Below are 24,070 nucleotides of genomic sequence, written 5' to 3'. Positions count from 1 at the left end.
AAGCTTTGTGGATATCTTTTATTGACTGTATGTCAGTGGCAAATTCCATTTAAATGGCTAGATCTCTGCCTCAAAGTATTAAGTGACAAAGGCAATGAATATGAACAATTTCTTGCAACAACTGTAATTTTAGGGAAACCAGAAATTGCTAAATTCAATCCACAGATAAAAGGCCAAGGCTTTGCACCCGGAGGGTAAGAAACTTGATTAGTTGTTGGGGGTGGGAGGTAGAAGGGGCAGGATTTTGATCATTCTTATGAGAACTGGGGCCACCATCAGCATCTTTATCCAGGAGAAATGTGGTAAATACAGAAAAGATTAGCGTTCTTTCCTAAGACAATCAAAGGAGACAAAGGAATTGGACATCAGAAGTCTTAAATTTCCAGGCTGTACCTTAAGATAAAAATGATGTGTGCTGTCTGAAATATTATTTTGGAAAATAATTGAGTTTGAAGGCATGGCCAATAGTCATTCATTCTTAATTTGTCCAAGGCCTTGATGTACTAGGTGCCTACTTAGGCCTGTGCAAACATCCCACAAACATACACAAACATTTCTCAAGGAAGTCCAGAGAATTCTGCCCAGGAGATAAGTGGTAACAACAGGGTTTCAGACGACATATTAACTCTCTTTACTTCCTTACAGTCCAAAATCATGCTTCCAAGCAGAAGTATTGCATTGGAATGCCCAGCTTGTATAATTTAATCAGTGCCCCCCAACATCCTTATCAGTAGTTTGGTTTTGATGTTAGTGTTTCTTGTATCCGTTCATTCAAAGTACACATCTGAACCAATCTGGCTGGGCAATAGCTCTGATGGAAGCAGCAGTATCTCAGGGATCCTTGCAGGGACCTCAGGGTCTGGAGACGTTTTCCCTTTCCTTTCTTATACTTCTTGACCAATGGATTTCCAGCTGTGCTCTGGGTTCCTCTACAGTACTTCTCAGGATCCAAAAATAATGGAGGTTCCAATTACCTACTGAATCCTTTCATGCTTTTATAGGTTTAGTTGTGATAACAACTGTAACAGAACAGGGTTTACTGAATGTAGTACATGCTACACTAAGTCTTTAATAGGCATTCCCTTATTTAATCTTTGCCGTAGTCTTAAGGCAGGTCTTTACCATTTCAAAGGTAAAAGAACTGAGGTCCAGGAACATTCAATTATTTTCCCAAGGGAACACAAATAGCAAGTGTCAGAGAATCTGAATTCAGGCAGTATGATTACAGATCCTATACTCTGAACTATCTTCTTTAATTCTGGCACAAGTCTACAGAGCCTGCCCATGCCAGTCCGCAGTGATTTCTCTACCCCCCAAAATCCCTCTATTTTCTGTCTCTTGTTTGCAGAATTCCTTATAATCTTTCTCTCTTTATGCTGTCCTTCTAAGTAGAATATAAATATCTTAATTGCTCTCCAGGTGTTTAGCAGTGACTCATGAGATTTGGTGGGAGTCTAAGAAATCTGTGATGAATGATGGTACAGATGAAGTTGAATCTTCATCTACTGACTGCCAGAAACAAAGTCTGAGATGATGTAATTCATTCAGTGTCTTACTGGGGGCTGTCAAGGAGAGAGGTGTAGTTTAGCAATCCAGATGTGTGACCTTAAGGAAGTTTCCTAAGCCCTCTACAGCTCAGATGCCTCGCCTGTGCAGTGGTGTTCACCATCCTGTGGTGCAGGACCATTGTGAAAGTTAGAGATACTGCAGATAGCCAAGTGTAAGGACATAAAGATAAAGAATTCCACTACTTAGATACTCAAAGTAAACTTGGATTCAACCAGAGCAGTGGTTTTCAAACTGTGCTACCTGAGCTGAACTTAAAAATGCCATAGAAGTACTTAATCCACAGGGAGGAGTGAGAAGGAATGAAGAGTTAAGGGGATGCCGGGCCAGTGGATGGGGCTCCCAGAGTCAGCTCTGTAACCAGAAAAGCCTGTTCTTATAAATTTCATACACGAACACACTCCATGAAATTTATTTTGGAAATAAAACAAAGAATTCAGTTATGAAGATAGTTTTAACAATACTGTTTGATCTCACTCAGAAAACTATACACAATATGTTTTCAAGTCAATAAAAAGCTGCTCTATTAGAAACAGGAGGACTTAACGAGGGTATAAAGTGTGTATTATTAGTAAGGCTGACTGTCCTTTAGAGAATACAAACAGGGAAGAACACTTAGCTGTGGATGACACTGTTCAGCTTCCTGAGCTCATAGCATTTCTTGACCCTTTCCTCCCTGCCTTTCTGAGAAGTGGATACTGCCTATCTAGAATCTACTGCCACATTCACAGTGAAAACTCAGTTCTTAACATCCTGCAGAAATTAGCTGGCTCACTTTTAGCACTGCCTGGACTCTCGCTATGAATGAAATCAATGACCACCTACACCAACTATAAAGGACCTTTTCCACTATTGGTCCAATGGATTGGATTTAGCCATCAGTGAAAGAGAGTCCCCTTATCCAGACATCACCAACTCAAGTGGTTCTCTTAAAATCATCTATCCACATTTGTTTTCTTCACCTAATTCAAACTACATTCGCAACATGAAAAACAGCAAAATCAAATGAAACTTTTTCTTTGTTCTGTTTTCCTACCAACATGCTGGCCATCAAAGTCAATAAACCTAAAAGTTATTCTTGTTAACAACATAGCCCAGCAGCCCATGATTTTTTAATTTTTTCCTTCCCTCTCAACCTGTTCTTCTTTTAATTTTACTTCTCACTATTCTTCAAAAGAATATGCTAATCTGCACAAGGCTGGTACTCTTCTACTAATTCTGTGTTTCACTCAAAAAAAAAAAAGTAACTTTTCTTAAATATCTCTGCTCAACAGCAATAAAACAAGGAAAAAAGAAAACTACAATGACACAAAGACTAAAACTGACTACTTATTACAATGTTCATAATTTTCTTTTAAACTCTTCCATATAAGCAATTTGATTCATGGGAGGGTGTACTATACTTAGCTTAGTACAAATTAAACGCCTGTAGAATCTAGATAAGTGGTCCCAAATTTTAGACGCACAGGAATCACCCAGAGGGCTTGTTTTACACAGATTGTTGTGACCCACTCAAAAAATTTCTGAATCAGTAGGTGGAGGACTCCAGAGACTTTTCAAGTGCCTAAGTGATGCTGATGGCTGCCACTGCAGGGACCACTTTGAAAAACACTGTAGTAAACATTTGAAGTTCCTTAATCAAGAGTCCACACTTCAGGTATGTAGTAGGCAATTTGCAGACCTGACTCAGGAGTCTATACACCTGGGAGGAGGAAAGAATGGGGTGCTTATAGCAAAGTGTTTCAATAGTGCTAACTAAATTTGTCAGAGGGTTTGTAAATGAACTAGCATTAATGGACGCCATGATCTTAGCCTCCATTTTCTCATCTGGAAAATCAGGGACAACCTCTCTCATCTACTAGATTAGGATATTTTGAGGCGCACATTAAAGAATGTAAATTTATAAAAGCACTGTTATCACGACTACTTAGAAATTTATCCAGGCAGCAAAGGAAGCCCATAGGAAGAGTGGGCTTCTCAGATTCACCAATGAATTGCTGAGATTATGTTTCCTCTGGTCAGAGGATGTTCAAGGGGAAAACAAGGCAAGCACTCTTGTCATGACAATTTTTCCTCATAATATATTTATTACGTACGAAATTTTAAAAAATTAAAAATTTCCTTTTTTATTCTTTTTAAATATTGTTGAATTGCTGTTTATTCATAATTCCTACTTTAAAGAAATTCACCGACTAATAGATTTATAGAAAAAACATGTAGCTGCTTAGTGATGTCTGAAATATTGAACGATAAAATTTCACTGCATTAAATACTCATATTTCAATGCACTGCAAAAACTAAATCCTGCAATTGGTTTTGATTGCTTATTATGTGTCACTAAGGCTTTAAGCTTACGGCCCTTTCTTCATTATGTCACACAATCCATCCTTTTGTAACAGATGTACTTAATATGAATCCATGTGTTATAATTCAAAAATTAAAAAAATAAAACAGTTGTGACTTGTGAATTGTAACTGCTGTGTAACTTTTTGTGAAAACAGAGTCTGTAGGCCAACAGAAGTAATCCTACAGATGCACTTGTGCTTTAAAGCAAAATGAACCACCGCACACAAAATTTAAAACTTTGTGACAGCTGGAACACAGCAAAGTAGTGTTAAACACCTGGCCCTCCCTCTAAAACTAGCTCTGGGTCTCGGTTGCTTCAGCAATAAAATGGGGTTAGCATCATTACCTATTTCCAAAGCTCTGAGCCTGGTGCATCACTCATAGCCTTTAAGTGTTAATTGAGTTTATTATCCATCTTTACCATCAAGCATTCATTGGGAAATCACAACGCAGGAAAGATTTTTTAAAAAACAATTATAGAATATAAAATATTGATCTATCTTCGTGCTTTGCTTTTTACTCTTTCAATCAGCTGAGTAAATACTAAAATTACCTCTGATCAAATTACTGAATGAACGTTTAATATGTTAAAAAGTGACACAAGCTTTGCATTGTGGGGAAGCTTTTTATGATGCAGGTCTTTGTGGGAAAATTACTAATTCTGCAGGATTAAAGAAACTGCTAAAAAAATAAATCAGTCTTCCTTGCCCATTGTTTAGATTTACTATTAAGTTACCCACAATTCTTAAAAAATAATAATACCCCATCAGTTAGGGCCTGACTATTCTCTACATATAGGAAACACTTAAGGTATTCAATGTCTGAATAATTAAAGGATGGAGGGAGAGAGTAATTTATCTAACCTTAAGAAGGAATTAAGTACTGTTGTCTTCCTTGGACTGTGAGAGGGTTTTGTTTTTCTCCCCCAAGAAGCACTGCTAACATACGCCTATTTACCAGGCCTAGTCAATACTAGACTTGGATCTTTTCTGGAAATAGTTAAATATAAATTGTAAATCAATTCTGACCGTAACAGATGCCATCAAAAAAAATAGGGGAGAAAAACTTCAGCCTGTAAAAGAAAAAATATTGTAGTTTAATAACAGTTTTCTTCTTTGAAATTCACTTCTAATCCACTTAAACAATAAAGGAACGTAAAGAATAGCTTCTACAGGTCCATTTGTTCACGCTAGTCTGTTATGCCATCATTGGTACCTCGTGAATTGAATCCTTTATTAAGGAAATTTATTTCTCAGGGCTTACCTTATTGGATTTATGTTACTAATTTTTACACTATTCTTTAATAGACAAATGTGATAGAAAACTGTACTAAGAACAATATTATCAAATTAAGTCACTAAACAAGTGAACCTGCTTCTCCAGGATGATGCCTTCATACACTGTTTGCTTCATCGTCTAGGGTGAGGACAACTCCTAGGAAGTTACCGAGCTACTCCTTCTATAATCAGAGTCATTTTTCTAGTCTTTATCATCTAAATTTATTTTGTGGCTTCCTTCAGGATTCTTGGTACAAAGCATGCATTGAACTCAGAGAAAGCAAAGCACACATCTTTTTCAACTGCCTCTTGAAGGCAGAACAGAGACTGTCTCATTAACACAGTTATCTCCTCTGCCTCTGCACTGTCCCACTGTCGCATAGGGAGCTTCACAGCAGGGGGCTGTCCTGGTCCCTAAAACACAGGTAATAACTGCACGCCCATCAATTGTTCGTACTGGCAGACAATGTTGCGTCGTTTTCACAGGTGAAAATCTTTATCATAAACACGGTGCTTTATGGAACTCTATAATGGCATTTCCTAAAAAGTATCTAATTGCTTACTTCTTGATTTAGTCATCTTAAGAAATTTTCAAGGTTTACAGCCACTCCAAAAGCTTCATCTAGGATTCCTTTACATTAACAATAAAACTGGCATTCATTCCTTTGCCAATAAAAGCACTCTATGTTGACCTTATAGGTAAAGGCATTACATTTATAGTGCATAGAGGTATTTGAGCAAGAATTTATAGTCAAATTTCCTTTTACTTTTTTCCCCATTCATCTTTTTAGGGTTTTGACAGTTGGCAGATTTTCCTGAGTCAGGTTGAATAATGTAGTGTTTGAAACAGAGCTGCAAGGGAATATACAAGCCATCTCACTGCATAGACTCAACTTTATTTTAAAAACAAAAATAAACAAAAATCCAAACCTTTTAACTTCATTCTTAAAAAGTCTTTGACACAGTGAAATATCTTCATTAGTCAGCTTCCCCCCCATACAAATATCTCAGGAAAGCTTAAGTATGGAAAGTTGAAAGTATTCAAACTAAAGCAGATGTTATTCAAGACACCAATCTGTCAGATTTCTTGTAGGATGTTTAGGTTCTTTTGTGTTAGTACTGAAGTACTTTAGTACTGAGGAATTTTTAAATACTTGCTATAAATAATCTAAGGAGAAAGAATTACTCAGATATTTTGCCCAAGTCAGTTCATAAAAGAGCTCCACACCCACCACTGACATACTCTGCAGATAACTTGTCTATGGTAATCACCTTAATCTGGAATAGAGATGTTTTCCTACAAAAAGAGAGCTTTTAATCTTGGGTTTTTATTGGGGTCTCTTTGAATAAGACTGTTTGAATAATATACTGCCTAAGGTTTGGGGCACTTTGAGCAGGGCACTCAAAGTGAGAGGAACAGGCTTCAATTTATAATCTACAGGCAAAAATTCTAATTCATGTACAAGTGAAGCTGGAGCAAAGAGCATGTGATTCAAATCTCAAAAAAAATCCCTGTGCACTTGGGAGAATTGGCCATGGGAAATCCAGGTAAAAACAAGACATGTTTTTGCAAATTCACAAACAGGGTATATGCCACTTAATCTCTCTCTCACTGTATACAAAGTGCCTTTTCCATCTTATCTGTTTCCAGTAACTTCAACTTCTCCATTTTTGGGATTTTAGAGAACCTTGGGCATAGAAGTAAGGTAAGTGGCCCAGGGTGAGTGTAAATTGATATCACTTTAGCTGTGAGTGTAGTGAAAGTGAAATCACAACCAGGAATAACACTTTAGAAAAACATGATAATAATATGCTTCCAGATATGGGAATTGAGTAAGTCAGGGGTATTGAACAGACATATTAGAATTTCCTATCCCTTATAGGGTTTGAAAATGGATGGTAAAACTCTCCTTTGTTTATATCATCCCAAAACATTTAAACAAAAATGTGAAATTCAAACAACATTGGAGACATTGTTTGCTGTTATGTAAATAAAATATAACAACTGATTTTTTCCCCTCCCCATGGCATCTGGAATGCTTGTAATTGGATAGATGCAATCCAAGTGACCATTTTCATATCACAGTTAATAAAGTAAACTTGAGCCTATGTAAGCCATGAATAACCTCAAGGCATTTGTTAGATTTGTTTCCAATATAATGTTAATTTTATATATTTTTATAACTTCATCCCTCAGGGGAAAAATCAATGGTGTTCTTTTACAAGATAAAAGTAGACTCTGAGTATAGATCTTCTATAACATGACATGGATTTCCACCACCTCCCCCCCCACCGCCCCATATCACTATGGTTTTTGTTCTAAAAAAAATATTCTTGGTTCTATCAGGTCTTCCTCCTGGTGCTACCATAATAACCAATGGTACACACTTATTTTCAGAAGAATCCCAATTGATTTTTCCCAGATAAAAAACAAAGAGCTTGCTGCAAACAACCATAGTTCTTTTAGTTAGATCACTATGAACAAGCTTAGGATCATATTTAGAGCATATGTCAATCTACAGCTATAAGAAAAACATTTTTTTTTTTTAGATTAAAGACTTAAATGTTAAGACCTGAAACCATAAAACTCCTAGAAGGAATTATAAGTGATAACTGTCTTGAAATCAACCTTGGAGATGATTCTTTGGATTTGACACTAAAAGCAAAGCCAACAGAAGCAAAAACCTACAAGTGGGGCTACATCAAACTAAAAACTCTACACAGCAAACAAAGCCAACAAAATGAAAAGGCAACCTTCAGAATGGGAGAAAATATTTGCAAATCATATATTTGATAAGGGATTAATATCCAAAATATATAAAGAATACCTACAACTCAATAGCAAAAAACCAATCAATTTGATTAAAAAGTGGGCAGAGGATTCAAATAGACATTTTTCCAAAGAAGACATAAGATGGCCCAAAGGCACATTAAAAAGGTGCTCAACATCACTAATCATCAGGGAAACGCAAATCAAAACCACAATGAGATATCACCTCTCACCTGTTAGAATGGCTATTATCAAACAGACAAGAAATAACAAGTGCTGGTGACGATACAGAGAAAAGGAAGCCCTTGTGCACCTTTGGTAGGAACATAAATTAGTGCAGCCACTATGGAAAACAGTATGGAAGTTCCTCAAAACATTAAGAATAGAACTACCCTATAATCCAGCAATTCCACTTCTGGATATTTATTCAAAGAAACAAAAAACACTAACTCTTAAAGATATATGCACCCACGTGTTCATTTCAGCATTTATCTACAATAACCAATATATGGAAATGACTGCTATATCCATCAATGAATGAATCAGTAATGAAAATGCGATGTATATGTACTCAATAGAATACTATTAAGCCATTAAAAAAGGAAATCCTGCCATTAGTAACAACATGGATGGTGGTCGACAGCATTATGCTAAGTGAAATAAGTCAGACAAAGACAAATACCATTGTGATCTCACATATGTGGAATCTTAAAAAAAAAGAGAGAGAGAGAGTTCTGGCTCTTAAATACAAAGAACAAACAGATTAGTGATTGCCAGAGGTTGGGGTGGGGGTGGGGAGTAAGGGGTGGGTAGAATGAGTGAAGGGGGTCAAACTGCACAAACTTCCAGTTATAAACTAAGTAAGACTTGGGGATGTAATGTATTCACGGTAACTAGAGTTAATAATACTGTGCTGCATGTTTAAAAGTTTCTAAGAAAGTACATCTTAAAAAGTTTTAATCACAAGAAAAGAAATTGTGTAACTATGTATGGTAATAGATATTAACTAGACTTACTGTGGTGATCGTTTTGCAATATATTCAAATATTGAATCATGCGTATCTGAAACTAATACAATGCCATATATCAATTATACCTCAATATAAAAAAATAAGAAGACTATTTTTTAATATCCTAAATTTAAAAAAGACAATCCACAGGTGTTAGGATCACATTCGCTGGCAGAGGAAGTCACTGGAATTTATTCATGGCCTGATACAATTCCAAAAAGTGCTCTTATGAACATGAAATGACTCCTGTACATTAAGGAGCTCTTGAAGGTCACCTAGGATTTCGTGATGACTGTGCAATTAAAAATGCATTAAAATGCTAGGCAGCTTTCAGGGTAATCTAGGGGCACAGAAAAGAAGGATCATCAACATTTTCAATCATGAAAGAAAGTGGGCATTGTTGGGGGAAGAGGGGTCACAAGCCAGGTAAGTGACAAAGAAAAAGGTGTGGGTACACAAGCTACTGAGTAGGAAGGGCAGTTTCCTCAGACTCAGACTAGTACACCCAAGCGGATGAATCCGTTTTCAAAAGTTACTCCAAACGGTCATCACTGGCAAAATAATAGTTAAGAAAAAAATAGGCAACAGTTGACACAATCTTGAATTCTGAGAAATGAATGGATCTAAAAAGCCAAATAAGGACATTTTAAAATATCACATGTGAAGAGTAAGATAGCATTACTGTAGTCATTTGGTAAAACGAACACCCATGATGGACTCCAATCAGACTCATAAAGTGATACGCCTGAGAGTATAACGTAAACAAATTTAAAATTGTATTGAAGAACTACAATCATCAACCACAAGTACAATCTCCCTGGACAGTACAGAAGCAGCACAAACGGTCCTGAATAACAAAGGACCATATTCACACCTTATAGCTCTTACACAACATTCAGAAGCTGTTAACAGATATTATTCCTTACACATGTACAAAACTTCTGCACCTAAAAATGCAGAGATGTATTTGTACCCCATCAACCATAGATGCTTTTCTCAATACAACCTCCACATCTTAAGTGGGCACAATGAACACACAACCACATACACACACACAAGACATCCAAGTCTGTGTTTAATAAGAACATGTGCCATCACTCATTCCCTTTAATGATGGATGTTCTGACCCCAAAATAGTTAGGATCCTAATTTGCATTCAACACCCACTTCCTTCTTGCTCAGTCAGATACATAATGTCTATTTAAGTTTACCAAACATGACAACAACAGAGGCTGGTGCAAATGAACAGCATTTTATAAGAACCTAATAAGAAAATTGACTTTCACGAAGCCAAGCAATCATCTTACTAATCTTTTGTTATAAAATTAATTTAAATATTCTATTCAGTTTATTTAAAGTATTTCTTTAATAATAATTCAATATTTCAAAAGTTTAAGCACCATGTTACTGTCAATTGTTGGCCTTTGGAAAGTTTGTAGTTTCAATTGGATTAAATGAGCAGTACACAAGGCTGAAATATTTTTATAATTCAAATATTTTAAAACCTTAAAAAAATTCACAATTCAGAGAAAGCCTATTTTAATCCAAGTGTGCTATTTTGGCCTCCTTCTGCCCTGAAAGCAGTATATTTCTCATGAAAATGAAGCATGATAGCAAAATATGTTCACTTAATGGAGTCATCACTACTCTTTTTTCTAGTTAAGACACTTTTTTAAGTGAGTTAAAATTCTGGCAGAATCTGTTATGGTTCATCGGGCTTCATTATTCTTCAAGTCATATAATTAAATAATCATATGCAATAAAAGCATGGCAGTGCTGATCAATCAAAAGAGTTCTGTGTTCTCAGAGATCAAGAATCAAATGCCAAGAAAGACTCATCTTGCACGGGCCCCAACTGCCACTGATGTTACAATGATTTCAATGACTAAAAAGGTGATTCACTAACAAGACATAAAGGAATTTCTGTGACTCTAGCTGGTTATGCATTCTTGAGTTCTTTACAACCCCAAGTTCTACTGTCATATTGTCAATCACATGCCATACTTCTGAGAGGAAAAAAAGCAATATATAAAATAGTCAGTAACACCCAAATAAAATTAATTAACATTAACAATTTAATTGTCATTTTGCCAACAGGATTGTTTTAATGACATAAGCTAACCAAAGTAACTTGTGACTGCAATCATCCACAGGATAATGTGTCAGAAGAACTTTTCCAACATGAATTACAAACGTCTGCCTGAAGATGTGATGGACCTTCCATCTTGGCTTTGGCATTCAGCTCTGTTTGTTATACACTCATTACATCCTGTACTCAGGAAGAAGGAATATTTAAAACAAACTTCTTTCCCTTCTAACTATTGCAGCTGCTTCTACCAAGCAATAAAAGTTGCTAGAGAAATCATATATACACATACATGTAAAATTAGAGAAACAAGCTGCTTTATTGCCTCGATTTAAAATAAGCTCAATCAGTAGAAAAGAAAAACTCCATAATATACAGCCTGATGAGCAGCTGAGGACAAGAATATACTCAGACACAGTTCTAGAATTCAGGATATCTTACTCAGTGTTTGAATGAGACGAAGGACATGTCTCCGCTTAATTTTTCTAAACCACTGAATGAATAAGTGAAATTTATGTGGGGAACGCAACCGAAAATAGACAGATACGTAAAATTTTCTTAAATATGATTCTGAGGCTTTAAAGGCAGAAAATGAAAAGTCTTGCTCCTGGAAAATATCAACTGTATTGCAAAGCAATAATTAGAATATAGATTACTAAAATTACAAAGATTAATATCGAGAGGCATGTTAATTAACACCTTGCAGGTCTAAGGAAAAGACACTGAAAGTATCTGAAAAAAGAAAAAAAGAACAGCCTTACTTTTGACGGTCGCTGTCCGGGTACAGTTGTAAAGAATAGCCAACTCCCCGAATACTTTTCCTGGACCCATCGTGCACAGCTTCACACCTTCTTTTGTAACTTCAACCTTACCATCTAAAAAGAAGAAAGAAAACACATCATTTTGATTCTATCTCATGCTTCATTTCATTTGTTGCATTTCCAAGACGAGATGAGGTGGGCTAGGCTCATTTTTAAAAATGCAAAGCAGTTACCAACTAAAACAAAGTCATCCTCAAGATGCAGTGCAAGAAATGCAATAATATATGTAAGTTAAGAAATCTGTATCCTTTCCTAAATTAATCACTGACAAAATTAGAGATGAGACTAAAAGAAAACACCAAGAAAAGACAGACAAAAATGTCAACATGTGAAATTATTTCAAAATGCGATATTAGAAAACTCTGGTAATTCCAATTTTAAGGTCATTTTGAATTTGAAAGAAAAACTGAGTGAGTACATTTTCTACAGCACACTTCATACTTGGGAACTCTCATCTGAGTAACGCAGCTATTATGCAAAGGGAAATTACTTTGACCCTTAAGCATTTTTTAATTGCAGCTCACAGTATCTTTTATTTTTAAACATCTTATCTGACTTGGACAAGACTGTTTCATCTGCTCCCCAGCCCTGCAACATGGACTGTAAGGAAACCAGACTACAAGGGTTGAGGGATAAGAAAGAGACATTAGGACTGTTGATGTTTCACAAAAGATTTAGGAAACGAAATGCTAAAGAAGGAAAAAAGTTAAGGAAACAGCATACACTGGGTATACATTGCTGCCTGAAAGTAAGGAAATGCTATTTATGAAAGAAATGAAAAAAATGCATTTTTTAAAAAGTCATAGCTATGTACACTAAAAATTCCATCACCTAACATAGTGGGGAAAGAAATAAAAAGGCAACACAGTCTATTCTACACTTAATCCTACCCTTCTATTATTCCTCCCAGTAACTTAGCTACAGTCTACAGAAGGAAAGCATAATGCTTGGCAGTAGCTAGTAACTGAAAGGAACTAATGCTACCATGTTTGTCCAAATGTCAGGCCTTCATGCACTGACTCCATAATTATTCCTTTATCTATGTGCTTCCTGTAATATTTAACCTTTTGGAGTTTCAGCTTTACATTTACTCCCTCCTTTTTAGAAATCAACCCAGTTTTACCAAAGCAGGAACATTTGTAAAATCACAGGGTTGTTCAAATACCTATTGAAATAAAATCTTATATATTAAAAAACATTTTAGAAAGTTGAATTCATGTACCACTGATGCAAGATCTGTCCTTCAGAGGATATTGTTCTATCCTGAAAAATTTCATCTAAATGGTATCAATGGAGAGAGAATTCTGTGGTAACTAGGACAGAATGTCACACAAAATCTACTCACTACTCTTGAACTGTGTATATACTCCTACTCTGTGTATAAAGCAGCGATTTAGGGATGAACAAATCCAACAATTCAAAAGGTTTGGAAATACTTTTATGCAGGTATGTCCACTAAAAATCTAGCTTTTTCATGCCCTACTTCTTCACTGCAGGAAGGAACTTTCTCTTGATAGGTACATCAAAACCAGCCCAGGAAATTCATATTTTAATAAGCTTCAGTTGCTCCTCTCATGATACCCACCCCCTTTCTCTCAATGGCAAGCCTATTGCTCTAGATATTTCATCTGCCACTCAAGAATGAAAGACAGGCTCAGAATACAACACAGTTAGGACATTTGTACATCATTTGAAGTCAGACCAGGTTCTCTTATCGGTTTCTTACTAGTCTTCTGTCCTGGGACAAAGTGTTATCAGTTTCTTTATTGATAAAATGGATAAAAGAAAAGTACCTATCTCATTTGGTAGTTTAAAAACTAAAATGAGCTAAAGCAGATGCAATGCTTATTAGCACAGTGCTGGCACATAGCACATCTCAGTAAACACTAGCTGTTACTACTAATATTGTTTGCATTATATTTCTTTTTTATCCTTCGAAAGTAGGTAGGGCTTGTTAGATTACACTGAAGCACAATATTCCATCATCTACTTCAGAAACCAATCAAGGAATATGGGGATATGTGTATAAAAACAGTTGATTGAACCTGGTGTACCCCCCAAAAAAATAAATAAATAAATAAATAAATTAAAAAAAAAAAAGAAACTAATCAAGGTCCATGTAGGTTAATATTTTTTGTTGTTTTTGTTTTTTAAATGGAGAAAGTATTCGTTTCAGATTCTCTCTTTCTGCGGGGCTGAGGAGATAACTTTGGAGTTTTAATCAAAATCACAAAGAAGAAAATAGAATCTTAAGAATTCACACTGATCTACCTGGCAGAATGCAGTATTTTTGTACTCCTTCCCACTTGACTATGTCCAGCCAACATTTGTTGTAGTATTGCTTCAACAACTATAGCCTTATGGTGGAGGTTCCCACAAATAACATAGTAACAATTTTCTAATGCATGGTAAGAGTTTTTTGACTTAAAGCTCTAGCTTTAACTGTATTAATAGATCTATGAGCAAAATGAACAATGCCTAAAGAACTTTCACACACAGTTTATTTTGTACAAGTCTGCTTCTCTGTCTCTTTGGGTCCCATGGTTTAAAGTCTTCAGTGGAAAGAACCTATAGGAATAAGACCACTACTAAGAATCCTGCTGGACAGTTTCAGAGTTAGGTCTTCTCAACCACTAACCAGCCTTAAAAAAAAAAAAAAAGACATTAGGAGTGTTGTTTTAGCTCAGCAGTTTCTTAGACGGCATCTGTGGACCTATCACATCAGAATTAATTAATAAAATCCAGATATTCCCCCCTCTGGGAAACTGTAAATGTCCCTTCATCCAATGACTACTTTACTTGGTGCTAGAGCCCCTTACTTCTCTGAAAAACCATGCTCATATAACAATGATCTGTTTTAACTGATGGAGAGTTCCTCTTATAACTGATCGTATTTCTCATTCTCATATGACCTCTAGAAGGTTGACAGCAGAAGAGTATAGGACTTGGGGATTTCAAATGTGTGCAAACACTCACTTTTGGTTACAACTCATTTTCCTGATCTGATATTTGTCTAATTTTCTCAGGTTTAATTTTTTGGAAAAGATAGGTATACATGATTATACATGTGAATAATTAGTATTGGTAATAGCAGGCTGTATTCCATATTAATTAGAATAGCAAAAAATTTTTAAAAATCCTTGAGGAAACAGAAATAGAAAGTTGGATGTAAAACATCTTTTCCAGGTTAAGTTAAACATTGCACATTCATTACATTCACAATAGCCGAGGAAGAATGGGATCTGATCTCATATGACAGATGAGAAAGGTCTAAAAAAGCACTGTATTTTTTTTAAGGGTATTTTAATACAGTTTAATGGGTTATAGCTGGATTCAGCAATATAGTTTGTTACTACCTTTATTTTGCAACATTCCAGTCTTTATTAGCCTTACCATATTTTTAAAGAATTTTTATTGAGTTATAATAAACTGCATATATTTAAAGTATACAATTTGATTTTTTTTATTAGTAATGTATATATGGCAATTCCAATCTCCCAATTCATCCCACCCCAACTTCCCCCGCAAAAATCTCTGTATTTTTTAAAGCTCTATTGGAATATAATTGCTTTACACTGCTGTGCCAATTTTTGAGGTACACCAAAATCAATCACCTGTATTTATACACATATCCCCACCCTTCAGCAACTGCCTCCCACCCTCCCTATCCTGGCTTTCTAAATCATCACCCATCAACAAGTTTATCTCCTTATGTTATGCAGGAACTTCCCACGAGTTATCTATTTTACATTTGGTGGTGTATATATGTCAAAGCTACTCGCTCACTTCGTCCCAGCTTCCCTTTTGCCCGCCCCCCCCCCCCGTCCCCACCGTGTCCTCAAGTACATTCTCTACATCTGCATCTTTATTCTTGCCCTGTCTCTGTCTCTGGGTTCATCAGTACCATTTAAAAAAACTTTTTTTAGATTCCATATATATGAGTTAGCATATGGTATTTGTTTTTCTCTTTCTGGCTTACTTCACTCTGTATGACCGACTCCAGGTGTATTTTTTTAATGAATAGAAAGATCTAAACTTTAAACAGAAACAAAGCATTTGAAAATTGTTACCCTGAGTCATAATTTGATCACTTATCCTTCCTCATACCTCTTGTGTGGATGGGGAGTGAGTACTTTAGGAAGGCAAGATCGATTGGGCACTAAAAAGAAAGATAGGTACACACAAGGCAGTAATGAGAGTTCTTTGAGAGACATTTAGAAATACTGTAATTTCCAAGAGCCCAATAAGGTGAGTTATTGACATGCAATGAGAATTTGGTTAAACTCATTCACTGTGCCACACACCAGCCTTGAAGCAAAATTAGAAGTGATTACACATTTACAAAGGATTTCCAAGTATGGACTAAGTTAAGAAAACTAAGAATAAGACAGTCAAAAGTTTACTGCATACACCCAGATGCTCCTATTCCCACCTAATCAAGCTCCCTTTTTAAAAAAAAAAATAGATTAATTTATTAATTTATTTATTTATGGCTGTGTTGGGTCTTCCTTGCTCTGTGCGGGCTTTCTCTAGTTGTGGCAAGTGCAGGCTTCTCAGTGCAGTGGCTTCTCTTGTTGCAGAGCACGGGCTCTAGGCGCACGGACTTCAGTAGTTGCAGCATGTAGGCTCAGTAGTTGTGGCACATGGGCTCAACAGCTGTGGTGCACGGGCTTAGTTGCTCTTCAGTATGTGGCATTTCCCCAGACCAGGGATCAAACCCATGCCCCCTGCATTGGCAGGTGGATTCTCAACCACTGCACCACCAGGAAACTCCCTCAACCTCCTTTAAAGTATTATATTCATCTTGAAGCCACTCCCCTCATATATACTCCTTTCTTTTTCACAGTGTCTAAAAACAAGATTTGTTTTAAATGGACTCCATGTGCATGGAAAGCAGGTAGATCTATTTGTGGTTATTTTGGTTGCGAGGGGTGGAATGAGGGGGAAAAAGTCAAGTAGGTTGAATATATAGCACACTTGTGCAGAGGCTTACAGCACTGTAGAAACAGCCTTGCTTGGAGGTTATTATATAGTTATAATTTGCTACTAACGTTAGGAATACATTTTGATGAATTTACCTCAGGTCAGCATTGATTAATGTCATTTCTATTTCTTTAAAGCAACAGAAGATAATGATCAGCATTTATTCATGATTATTGTAATACTTCAATTTAGTCCCATTTTCAAATACGTTAGATTTCAAATCAAAGACTTTTTTTTTTAAAAGAATAGCAGAAAGGCATTTTAGAAACATCCTAGTAGAGTTCTAGACTTTTCCCATTATTTTCCCTGGCTAAACTCAACAGTGACTGACTAGAGGCTATTAGAACTGTTACTTGAGGAACTAATAATAATCCAATATATGGTTAATTTATATCTCCTACTCCTGCTCTTTTAATTCATTTTTGCTTTTTTTTTTTTTTTAAATATGATGCTATTAATGGTGTTATTTTTTTCTATGCCCTTTCTCTACCAGGAAAGAAAAGTAAAGAAGCATTCAAATCATCTTTATTTGAACTTTGCTAAACTGTTAAAGTTGTTTGTGTGAGAGATGTTGGAATACTGGCTAACAAAGCGTAAGGGTTATTTATAGTTTCATTTGGCTCTTTTTATCACTCCTTCCATTAGCATGAATAATTGAAAGCTTTATCACAGTAACTTAAGAGTATTTTTTATTCTACTTTCAGGTAACACACACTCATTTATGATCTGCAATGGGCTGAGTCATAAGTTCTAAATGTTGCCACTCTGAGCGATAATCTACCTACCTCTTGCTTTTTGGCACCAAAATTTATGTACCACTTTTGGGAGATGCTAAGCGTTAAGAGATCCATAATAGAGCATCCATACTTTTATCTGTCTTTCATAAGAATCAGTAGGTCCTATAAATAAAAGAAGACATTGAATTTACAAGGAGACCCAGAATCTCCTGAGCTTATCTGTATGGGTTTTCCACTAACATGTGGTTTTGTGCCATAAGGACTTTCATGATAAGGCAAACAAGTTCAGAGATGTTTTACTGGCAGGCTGAGACAGAATGGTTGGCAATAACCGAATTACGAACACTCTGTGCTTAGTTCCAACAGTCTTGGTTGGAACACTCAGGACAACTTGATTGGTCGTTAAGGGAGACAGTTGTTTTATCCAAGGTCCCATGTTGACAAGACCTTCCATCTCTTTCGTTCTCTAATACGTTCATGATTCTGTAGGTTTGAGACTACAGCTTTTACATTATGTATTCTTTCATAAGGGTTTCTGTAGCTGTGATATTCAACAGAAACATTCAACACTGTGGTGGTTGAGCTGTGCTGTGACCAGCATAAGGAGATGAGGTCACCTATGGATCTGCTTTTTTTTTTTTTCCCCACTTTTCAGTTTTATTGAGATATAACTGACATAGAACACTGAACAATAAGTTTAAGGTGTACGGCATAATAACATGACTTGCATATATTGTGAAATGATTACCACAATAAGTTTAGTTAACATCCATCATCTCATAAATACAAAAAACTTTTTTTCCTTGTGATGAGAATTTTTAGGATTTACTCTCTGCTTTCCAATGGGTTAAGAATACAACTGATATATTGATCTTGCTTTGTCCTTTTAGATTGGGGGTACTGTCCTCTGGGGAAGAAAGTAGAAATTAATAAGGCTACTATGGGCTAACTGAAGGGAAAAGCCATCTCGTTGCCAGCCACAGACTATATTCTTAATCTTCCTTAAGAATACTTCTTCTCAGGCATTTATATATGTCTTCTTTAAGCCAGTATAAGAAGGAAAGACAGGGTCTCACTATAAGACGAAAGTTTGTTCTTGAATTAAAGAAGGGCAGGGGGTCAGCATATTATCAGTTTTCCATTTAAGTTTGATTTCTAGTCCAAAAGGATATGGTCTCTCTGGATCTAAACTCCTGCTCCTTAGATAAGGTGTTATTTTGATTGAAGATCATTTTTTGGCCATTTAATTAAAGCCTGTGAAAAAATTCCGTTTTAGTATTTAGTATCATGTATGCCTTCCTAAGTTTGCTTTAGGGTTTTTTTGTGTGTATTTGTGTGTGTGTGTGGTTGTTTTTTTGTTTTGTTTTGTTTATTTGTTTTGGTTTACCAGTTTCTCATAAGTGATTACAGAAAGGGAGAGAGACAGACAGGTTTTTCTTCCCTAAACTATTTGTGTTTTCATAGTTTCTTTAAACATCAGGTCCTTACAATACTTTAGATAGGATCAAGCTTCCCATTCAGAGAAGTCACTTCTTTGATATCATCATAGCAGTAATTCTTACTAGAGGCACAAAAGTACTAGTGATCCAAATGCATGAAACAGAATCTGAGGTGTAAGAGGCTACATGAGTGAAGACCTCTGTTTTCCCTCACTCAATTAGGCAAATCTGATTTCCCTTCTGGTCATGACTGCCATAAATATACTTGATTTTTCATTACACTAAATTATAGTAGGTTATAATATACATTAAATATGAAATAAAATCATTAGTTATCCTTAATAATGAGAGAATCAAAAACATCAATGAGGCATCTAGAACTAAAAATCACACTTTTGGAAAAAAAAACAGGGAGAGAGAGAGAGAGGTTAATATGCACATCAACATACTTGAACTTCACTTTTTGTTTTGGTTCTAACTCTGAGGTCATAGGGCATGCACACATATCCAAAAAGGAAACCTACACGAGGAAATAGACTGAAATTTAAGCAAACATGGATACAGAAAATCATCTGAATCATCAGAGTGACAGTTTGGAATGAACAACTTACATTGCAATACTTCTGTCCTTGGAGATACTTAAGGAGTAAGAATTTACTAAACCTACTGTAGATGGCTCAATCATTGACCAGACATGAACTCTAAAAGGACTTCACAAGCATCATAATTCTGTAATCTTTCTACACATTATGTTTTGAAATTCTAGCACTTTGAAGTATTTAAAAGGCACTAGATAAATATCTGCTGACTAATTTCAATTTCTAGTGATGAAGAAAGCTAAAGACAGGCCAGAGAAGAGACATTCACACATAGGAAAGGGAAGTAGTCTAATCATTCCCTGAATAATGAGAGTTGAACGGATAATTTGATTGTCTCAAGTCAAGTTTATTAAGCTTAATTCTAGCCATATGTAATGCATTCTGACTCTGTTATTTCTATGATACATGAACACCTCAGTTACCTTAAACAATGAATGGCCACATCTAGTTCCTTAGAGACAGGCAAATGACAAGTACTGTTATCACTATCAGACTTGTGAGCACTCATCATATTTTTTGTTTGTTATGTTTTAATATTAAGTTTGGGAGAGTTTTTGATCTAACACAATGGTTCTCAACTGGGGTCAATTTTAACCCCAGGAAATATTTGGCACTCTCTGGAGACATTTTTGGTTCTAAGGAGGTTTTGGAACTGAGGAGTTTCTACTAGCATCTAGAGGGTAGAGGAACACCGCTAAAAATCCTACAATGCACAAGGTAGCCCCCACAACCAAGCATTATTCAGCCCAAAATATAAGTACTGCCAAAGTTTAGAAACCCTGAAGTAAACTATGTCTTTGTGTGTACAAAACACTCTACATTTAAAGGGACAATTCTGACTTCCACTTTAAAAACAATTTCTATCAGAGGTAAATTGCAAGCTTAAAAAAGGCTAACACCAGGTTGCAATATTTAAGTAATCCATGTTGCCCTTAGATTAGAATAGAATTAGAATAAAGACACACTGTACTGAATAATTTTCTCCAGCGGATGTCCCTGGAATAGAAGTGATTATGAACATATTTGAAGCAAGACTTATAAGAGTATCCTACTGATGTTAGAGTGACAGCTTTTTTCCAGACATACTTGAGAATATCGGGTTCTGACTCTACCATTGATTGGCTGGAGGATCTTGGATAAGCTCTATAACTCTATGCTTCAATTATCTCACTACAGATTTGCTATAATAGTAACTTATTTAATAGATTTTGATAATTAGATAATGCACATAGCAGGACAAAATATATAGGTTAAAAGTAGTTCTTGAGGAAATTCTCTCTTTCTTTTTTTAAAGAAAAAATACTTTGATAGGCAGTTTTAAGGAAAGAGAGGCAGGGTCCAAGGTCTTGGTTCATAAAATTTAGAAGTGGGTGGGAGCAGTGATAAATGAGCAGAGGCAATGAAAAGAAAAAGATGAGCAAGAAGCTGGAGACTTCAGAGAAAGCAGCCAACAGGAAAGCATCATGTTGAGGAGGCTAGAAGGCTTTTAGTAGGAGGGATGTCTAATGTACAATATTCAGTTAGTTGATGCCCAAATTAATGTCCTACATTTCTCTCCAAATTAATCTGCTTCACACTAATTTCCTGTATAAAGGGCTTGGAGGAAGATAAAAGCTTGAGGAAAGATCCATTGCTTGGATATATCAATAAACTGAGAGGAAAGGAAAAGAAGGATGAGTGATAACGGGGAGTTGGAAAGCAGGCAATCTTGGAGTAACTATGTAAGTTATGTAACTACAAGAAACTAAGGACTCAGGAATTGGCAGATATTTTAGGGGAGGACACCACTCTTTTCACAGGATGTCAAATGGGTGCTTAATCCAATTTCACCTAAGGCTAGAAAGGTTAGAAAAATTCACTGTGAACAAGATGTTGTTGCTTCAATTAGAGATTATGTCTCCTTTATCCACTTAACACTTTTGTAATGGCTCCTAGGAAGCAGAAGAAGAAGAGTTTTGAAATCACAAGTTCTAAGCTAATATTCTGGTTCTTAACTGCTCTTGACAGACCTTTAGGCACTCAGTATCTGCATCAGTGCGATGAGAATAGCAGTTACCTGCTTCACAGGGTTAATCCATGAAACTTATGTGAAAGAGCTGGGTGTGTGATCAAGCTTTCTACACATTTAGTATACACAAAACTAACTGAAGGGCCAATCATTTAATCCTGTGGTGACTGCTTGTAAACAGGAGGTTAGTAAATTCTCATGGGTGAATAAATGGGAATGTTAGTGACAACGACCACTGCTGTGATCGCACTTGTGGGAAAGCCTGAAAATTTCATTTTAATTATACTGCCCATGTGGTCCAGAAGAATTAAAAACAGTACAGTTGACCCTTGAGCAATTTGGGTTTGACTGCATGGGTCCACTTAGACGGAGATATTTTTCAACAGTGTATACTACAGTACTACTGAAACAGCAGGACCCGTGGGGCTCCTGGGCACGGAAGTCTTTCCTTGTCCCATTTCCTGTTCATAGGGAAGAGACTCCAGCCTCCATGACCTTCCCTGAGTTCCAAAGGGCAGATTTGAACAGTTGCTCATCAGGGATGGGAGTGCACACAGAGACAAGGGAAAAGTAACCAAGAAACAATAGTGCAGCCATGGGGCAGGATCCTGGTTCCGCCTCAAGGGATACACATAACAATATCTTTGAGCTCTTTACAGAACTACTCCGCCGCCCCCCCCCCCCCGCCCCCCCAAGATCGTTAGTTTTTATTCCAGAGAAGAACACCTGAGGCCAGATTAAAGGAACCAGAGAAGCTTATCAAGAGATTATCTGAGACCAGATTAAACGAGTGCAGGCCCTGCACACACCCAAATCTCATCAGCAACCCCACCCTTGAACCATTGCTAGAAAACTCCACAAAATCCTCCTGGGTGGGGACACACAGTTTTTGAGGGAAGGAGCCTACTGTGTCCCCCTTTGCTTGGCAAAGCAATAAAGCTATTCTTTTCTACTTCACCCCAAACTGTCTCCAAGGTTTGATTCAGCACCGATGCACAGAGGGCAAGCTTTTGGCACCACTATATGGTCTGCGGTTGGTTGAATCCACAGACATGGGAGGCATAACTGCAAATTTTACTTGGATTAACTTGTTCTTGTTTAAGGGTCAACTGTAATTAGAAGTGTCAACTTCCCACTCTACTTAGTAAAAGTATTGCTATAATGTAACTTATTTTACCCAGCAGTACAATACATTTCTCACAATGCAAATTTTTATTTCATACTTTAGATTATACTTGATGTGACATTTGTATTTCTTTCCCCTTTAAAGTAGTTAGAATTCTCCAGAGCATACAGCAAGCACTTATCTACCTTCACATTTTTAAAAAAGACAAAAAACAAAACAAAAACAAAAATAAAGAATAACCACACACCCTACAAAATACTCTGAACAGCTATAAAAAGGTGAAAAAGAATGCTTTTGAACTTACTCCCTCAAAAGCAGTTGTTCAGATGGCCTGGAACAGGTTAGGAGTGAGAAGATCTAGTTTGAAAGTTATTTCCCACACAAAGAAGATGAATTTTGTCCTCATGTACCACCAAGCACAAAATAAGGTGAAACCAGGATAATATTTTAACAAGTTAAACTGAGGGTGGAAGAAAACTACCAAACACCCCTCTAGTTGGCAATCAGGGGAAATGGCAGATTAAAGTTATGCAGAAAGAGAGCTTCATCAATTGATAAATGGATAAACGAAAGGTGGAATTCTGTTGAGCCATAATAAGGAATGAAGTACTGATTCAGGCTACAACCTTGAAAATATGCTAAATGAAAGAAGCAAGTCACAAGGGCCACATATTATTGAAGCCAAGCATGACCCTGCAGGGCCTTCCTAGGTACAAAAGCCCCTCCATGTTCCCCATTTCTTGTCCATAGAGAAAGGCTTTAGTCTCCTAGACCCTCCCTTAGTTTCAAAGAGCAAACTCAAGCAGTTAATAATTAGGAAAGTGAGGGAATGCAGAAACAAAGGAAAAGCAGTCAAACAAGAAAAGTAATGATAGCCTAAACAACAATTCAGCAACTAAACAGTCCTAGTTCCTCCTCAAGGGATATGCACAAGAATCTAATGCATATCTTTGAGTTGTCCTGCAGAAACTGAGACCCCCACTCAGGTGAAGCATGCTGACCATGAGCACAAAGGCCCCAGATGGTTTAGAACCAGAAGGCTGATGATTAAGATTCCCAAAATATTACCCTGTTACCTCACCACCAGCCAATCAGAAGAAAGCCATGTATCCTGCAGTCCTCACCCCAAATATTGCCATCAGGGAGTCTGGGTCTTCTGAACATTAGCTCCCCATTCTCCTTGTTTTGTGCCCTGCAATAAACACCGTGCTTTCCTTCACCACAACCTGCTATCAGTGGACTGGCTTTTGCTGTGCAGTATGCAACTGAACCCAAGTCCGGTTCCAATTATACGCAATGTTC

The 24,070-nt window shown here is 36.6% G+C and overlaps 1 protein-coding gene across 2 annotated transcripts in view; it reads right to left on the bottom strand.

Moving 5' to 3' along the window:
• PRKG1 (protein kinase cGMP-dependent 1) overlaps positions 1 to 24,070 on the bottom strand; it is a 1,182,497-nt gene that overhangs the window by 740,086 nt on the left and 418,341 nt on the right. For both annotated transcript variants that reach the window (XM_057734520.1, XM_057734518.1), the window contains exon 3: positions 11,817 to 11,930. In XM_057734520.1, the coding sequence (XP_057590503.1) occupies positions 11,817 to 11,930 (114 nt within the window). The remainder of the gene's footprint in view (positions 1 to 11,816; positions 11,931 to 24,070) is intronic.

Source organism: Hippopotamus amphibius, chromosome 5 (genome assembly GCF_030028045.1).
Source record: "Hippopotamus amphibius kiboko isolate mHipAmp2 chromosome 5, mHipAmp2.hap2, whole genome shotgun sequence".
Classification (NCBI taxonomy): Eukaryota; Metazoa; Chordata; class Mammalia; order Artiodactyla; family Hippopotamidae; genus Hippopotamus; species Hippopotamus amphibius.
This window is presented reverse-complemented; position numbering and strand designations above follow the sequence as displayed.